We start from the raw sequence: 6,000 nt of genomic DNA, 5'->3' as shown, positions 1-6,000 counted from the left end.
TTCCGCCTCAGCCTTCCAAGTAGCCAGAATTACAGGCATGCACTACCACGCCTGGCTGATTTTTGGATTTATTGTAGAGGTGAGGTCTCGCTGCCCAGGCAGGTCTCGAACCCGCGGGCTCAGGCAATCCACTCACCTCAGCCTCCCAAAGGCGCGGGATTACAGGTTGAGCCACCGAGCCCGGCTGCCTTTTTGTTTTTTTAAGGGATAGGGTCTTGCTATGTTGTCCAGACTGGCCTTCAACTTCTGGGCTTAAGCAGTCTTCCTTCCTCAGCCTCCCAAGTGGCTGGGAGTACAGGTGTGAGTCCAACAGATGTATAGAGATGTGTTAAAAGTATAGAGATCTTTTAATTTGAAATGCTGTTTTGTTTTTGTCTTATAATTTCTTATCTGTAATAGGAGAAAACCTAGGCTGTAGTTACTGATTACAGCACTAGACTGTGATTCTGTAGTTCTTGTTGAGTTCCTGTGCTGTGTATTAGAGAAGCATTTTAATTTAACATAATAGTAAGAAAATCAAACAAAATATGTATTAGTAGCAGGTCTGAACTCATTTTTTTCCCCCAGAAAAATAATTCTTGTCTTAACCTCTTTAAGAAGTGGTACATGTCGATAATCCCAGCTACTCATGAGGTTAGAGCAGAAGGATCGCTTGAACCCAGAAATTCAAGACCAGCCTGGGCAACATAGCAAGACTTTGTCTCACACACACACAAAAAAGCCCTCAAATGTGATACTACAATTTTTTTTTTTTTTAAATTGTAGAAAAAGGGCCACACTAGTTAAAATGGGGAGGAACATTTGTTTTCTGGCTTCTTGCTGTGAATGACCCCCCGCCAGCCAAATTAGAGCCCATGCAGAGATTGTATAAAGGAAATCAATACCTTTTAGATTCCATAATTATAATGATTAATACTATTTTTTTTAAGGCCAAAAGCTAAAAAGTTTCCCAAGGAAAGGAAAATTAGATGTTGATAGAAATCTAAAAATAGGAGAGTGACCAAAGAAAACCAGTTTACAATTAGAAAAACATGATTTCCCCTCCTAGTTCCTACATCTTAACTTTAAGCCATGGAATTTCTGTTCTTTCAGAGATCGTTAGGCAGACATTGGAGATGGTTCTGGAAGTATAGGTTGTGGCAGGTGAATTCTTTGCTTAGGAGTTGAGGCTTATTGTGAACTGTGATAATTCAATGAGAAAAGGAGAGCAACAAAAGTCCTAAGATGTAGAGAGCATAAGAGAGTGGGTGGTCTCACTAGCAAGATTTACGAGGCTGTGGTACCACCAGGGAAGCAATGCTTCTATTAATGTGAGGTAGCTGGAGTATTCTACAAAGCAATTGAGATCTTTAAGAGAAATTTGCAACCATAGGAGAGAGCACAATTTCCCTGAATGTGTACCTTGAGATTTTAATTGGTGTTACAGGATGTTAGGGGGGAGGGAGGGAGATAAGGAGAGCAGTATAAATTTGGGAAACACGAAGCCAAATCAAATAAAGTGGTTTCTTTGCTGTAGGCTTCTCAGAGCTTTTATTTCCATGTGCAATGTCAGGTTTGGGTGGTAGTAGGGGCTGGATATAGAGCATAAATATAAGTATGTAAGTGTTTCCCAATCTGTTTAGCCACGGGATCCTTATCCTCTGAGAGCATCAAATAGGGCATACTTCAGGAACTACTGGAATTGGAATTATTTGAAGTTATAGAGCCTTCCCAAGCAGGGGTTAGAGTAGGGCTGTAGAAAGGGGATACATCAGGAAAGAGGAAATTCTGAATGAATAAAGATGAGGTTAAAGGAGAGGGCAGCTTAACCGAGGGACAGTCATCTTGGGCTGTGATCTGCACACACATACACGGTGGCAACATGGAGAGGCCAAACAGAAGGACGTGGTAAAGATGGGCACCAAGGGACATACTGAACTTAGAGGTTCAAATCCCTATAGAAACTTCAATGAAGGTATGCTGCAGTTACATGTCAGCTTGTCTTGCTTTGATTGCCCTCCACAGGGTCATACCCGCCCCAAATATGAATGTCTTCTTTGAGCAACTTCCAGTCAAGACGAAAGATGAGGCAATTAGGGCCAAAGTTGAGGGCTATTTCAAGAGCTCTTGTACAGGAAGATATGCTTGGGTCTGATAGTCCCTATATAAGATTCTCAGTAGCTGAGGAAGATAGGGAAGTACCTATGACAAGTAGGTGGAAATTCAGGCCCTCAAACCTCTGAGAAAAAAAGCAGACTAGAAGCTTATCAGTTGGATGGGCCATTGTGAATGTCAGCCTTTTTTGTGCAAACTTTCTTGACCTATTTGTCTTTTATTCTTCCTTCCTCTATTAAACTTAGTGTTTTGTTTGCTTAAGATTGTCCTAAAGCAGTTGGTTGGGAAAGGAACCAGAAAGGAGGCATGGGACCAAGGATGGTGAACCTCAGTGAATGTATGGACCCTAAAAGGTATGTTTATGAAGCTGTTTCTCCATTGGGGCTTTTCATAACCAGGGCACATGCCAAGTTCTGTCAGGCCAACTCTGTGTTGCTTCATTCAGTTTAGGGTTGCCATTCATATCGACAATGGGTATTCTTCTCTTTGCTACCTCTTAAGGTTAGATGTGAGAATTAGTATTAATGATTGATATCTTGAAGGCATTGATTCTTTTAGACATTTAAATTTTGTTCTTGCTTCAAGCTCTCACTCTCAGACTTGTATATCTGTATTACCTTTCAGTTCTTTATTCATTGCCCTTAAGCTTTGTTTTATTGGCCCACATTGAAGGAAATTATAAGAAATATTTCATGGAAAGCACTATTTAAGAGCCAATTTAATTGCACTATTTATTAGGGAGGCCTGGGAGAAATTTCTTTCTTTTTTTTTGAGTTGGAGTCTCACTCTGTCACCAAGGCTGGAGTGCAGTGGCACACTCACAGCCACCGTAGCCTCAACCTGCTGGGCTCAGGCGATCCTTCCCCTCAGCCTTCCAAGTAGCTGGAACTACAGGCATGGGCCACCACACCCAGCTAATTTTTTGATTTACTGTAGAGATGAGGTCTGACCAAGTTGCCTAGGCTGGTCTCAAACCCATGGACTCAGGCAATCCTCTCACCTTGGCCTCCCAAAGTGCTGGGATTATAGTTGTGAGCCATCATGCCTGGCCTCTTTTTTTTTTTTTTTAACAGTTTCTTTAATTTTTTTTGAGTTGGAGTCTCATTCTTTGCCCAGGCTGGAGTACAGTGGCACACTCATGGCCACCCCAGCATCGACCTGTTGGGCTCTGACAATCCTTCTGCCTCAGCCTTCCAAGTAACTGGAACTACAGGCGTGCGCTACCACGCCCAGCTAATTTTTTAATTAATTGTAGAGATGAGGTCTCGCCAAGTTGCCCAAGCTGGTCTCGAACCTGCGGGCTCAGGCAATCCACTCACCTCAGCCTCGCAAAGTGCTGGGATTACAGACTGAGCCACCGAGCCTACTCGGGAGAAATTTCTGTTTTCAGTACTAGGAAAAACTTTTCTGTTAGTATGTTTTTATTCTTGGACACAATAATTCTTAGAACTGGTCATGCTTCCCTTTTCACATTGGCTGTAGGAGCTCAGTGTCAATTTTGTGGCTCACAACTAGCAATTGCAGAGGACCACATGGCATGCATTCTGGTGAGAATTCCCACTTACCTTCAATCTTCATCTTTTCCGCTTGATCCTGATGTGCTTATTATTTCTTGTTTTCTCCCATAGCTATATCTTTTAGAACAAGATGGGAGCACAAATGAAAAAATCTCTCATTTTCTAGGTTAGCTGAGTCATCAGTAGATCTGAACCTCAAATTGATGTGTTGGAGATTGGTCCCTACTTTAGACTTGGACAAGGTTGTGTCTGTCAAATGTCTGCTGCTTGGAGCTGGCACCTTGGGTTGCAATGTAGCTAGGACGCTGATGGTAAGTCTGTGGGGGCCACATGGCACCTTTGAAGCTGTGGCTTCCCTTCATGATTACCTTCTGTCTCCCAGATAACTCCCTTTCTGTCCCTCTCTTTTGTTTTTATTTTCTCAGTATTTTTTTAAATATAAGAGAAATATGTGCTTTTCTTGTAAGATAGAAACAGAAAAGTCTTCCTCTATTTCCATCCCAAGTTCCATTTCTCAAAATTAAGCGGACTTCATGGATTGGTATGAAGCCTGTCTTTCCCAGATGTTATTGTAGGCCTATCTAAATTGAGAGAGATAGAGAGAGAGAGAGAGAGAGAGAGAGAGACTGAGAACTTTGCCATCTTTGCTATTATTTATTTGTGTTTATAAAAATTGAATCATGGCATACTGTCTATAATGGATTTTTATTCTTAATTTGATAGAAAAATAATTGTGGCCACTTTTGTATAGAGCCTCTGTTGTCTGTTAGAGGACATTTTTATGCTTACATGTTTACATATCCATGGAATTATCTCTTCAGGAAAAAATCCCTACATGTAGAATTGCTATGCTAGAGAGAATTTACAATTTATATATTTATTTTTTACTTAAAACATTTTTTCAAACTAAATTACCTTCCGAAAATGTTGTACTAGTTCTTAGGAACATGTGAGAGGTAGCTTTTTTCCACACTCTTGCCAAAATTGGATAGTATCAACTTTTAAAATCTTTGTTAATACAGTTAACAAATAACATTTTATTGTTTTAATTTGCATTTTTAAATTAGCAAGTGAGTTCAGTTTTATTTCTTTTTTTTTTTTTGAGTTGGAGTCTCACTCTGTCGCCCAGACTGGAGTGCAGTGGCCGCTCTCGGCCACCGCAGCCTTGACCTGCTGGGCTCCGGCGATCCTTCCACCTCAGCCTTCCAAGTAGCCGGAATTACAGGTGCGTGCTACCACGCCCGGCTAATTTTTTGATTTATTGTAGAGATGAGGTCTCGCCAAGTTGCCCAGGTGGGTCTCGAACCCGCGGGCTCAGGCAATCCTCTCACCTCAGCCTCCCAAAGGGCGGGATTACAGGCTGAGCCACCGAGTCCGGCTTAGTTTTATTTCTTTTGTGAATTTTATTTCTTCTATTCATGTCCTTTGGATTGTGTTTCTTTTATCTAGAGTTCTTTTTATTATGGATATTAACCTTTTTTTCTTAATGTGTTGCAAATATTTTTCTTAATTTATTAAAGATGTCTTTTTTCAATTATATGTTATTATGTATCACAATTTTTTCTTTTATGGTTTACAGAACTCTTTGTTTTTATGGTTAGATCTTTATCAATGTAGAATTTTGTCATATAATGAGAGGTAAAGATTTAACTGCTTTACACAAAATGGATAAGTCAGTTGTTTTAATGGCAGTTATTCAATAATCCAAATAATTATTTCTTCATTTTATCAAATGCTAAATTCCCTTATATAACCAAGTCTCTTAATGGAGTCTCTATTTTGACTCATTGATCTATTTTTTTATTCCTACATTTCTACTCACTATTTTGGTTGTAATTACAGTGAATTTATAGATAAACTGGAAGTGATTTATGTCCTTGTGACATTAGTTCTTAGTTCTAGAAGCCTGGTCGCTCTCTTAATTTAATTAGATCATTTTTGTCTTTCAGTGGCATTTTCTTTGTATAGGCTTTGCACATCTTATTTAGTTTAAATATGTTGTTTCTACATATTTAATGATTTTTTTCTTTTAGAGATATTTTCTCCTGTTAAATTTTCCAATTGATTATTGCTGGGATATAGGAAAGATAGTGAGTTTTAACATCTTTATCTAGCCATCTTTCTAAGCTCTCTTAGTTCTAATAGTTTTTTTATTTGATTCTTTTGAATTTTGTTTGTTGGTAATATTCTGCACTAATATTTATGTCTCTGGTTATTTTCTTTGTCTTATAAGATTGACTAAAACTCCACAGTAATGTTGGGTAACTCTCACATTACATCTTTGTGATGCTATGAGTAAGTTTTGTTACCAACTTTAATGAGAATACTTCTTGTTTTTGTTTTTGATATTGGTAATTGCTCTTTATAAAGTTAAAAAAGTCAATTTCTG

General features: G+C 39.0%; 1 protein-coding gene across 1 annotated transcript in view; it reads left to right on the top strand.

The window, feature by feature from the left end:
* Nucleotides 1–6,000, top strand: part of ATG7 (autophagy related 7) — a 148,762-nt gene that overhangs the window by 72,038 nt on the left and 70,724 nt on the right. Inside the window, exons 10-11 of the mRNA XM_021713167.1 lie at nucleotides 2,357–2,447; nucleotides 3,778–3,922. Of these exons, the coding sequence (XP_021568842.1) occupies nucleotides 2,357–2,447; nucleotides 3,778–3,922 (236 nt within the window). The remainder of the gene's footprint in view (nucleotides 1–2,356; nucleotides 2,448–3,777; nucleotides 3,923–6,000) is intronic.

This window comes from Carlito syrichta, unplaced genomic scaffold, assembly GCF_000164805.1.
Source record: "Carlito syrichta isolate Samal-C Ts95f unplaced genomic scaffold, Tarsius_syrichta-2.0.1 Scaffold304318, whole genome shotgun sequence".
Classification (NCBI taxonomy): domain Eukaryota; kingdom Metazoa; phylum Chordata; class Mammalia; order Primates; family Tarsiidae; genus Carlito; species Carlito syrichta.
The sequence above is the reverse complement of the archived record's forward strand: the minus strand, read 5'-3'. Positions and strand labels throughout refer to the sequence as shown.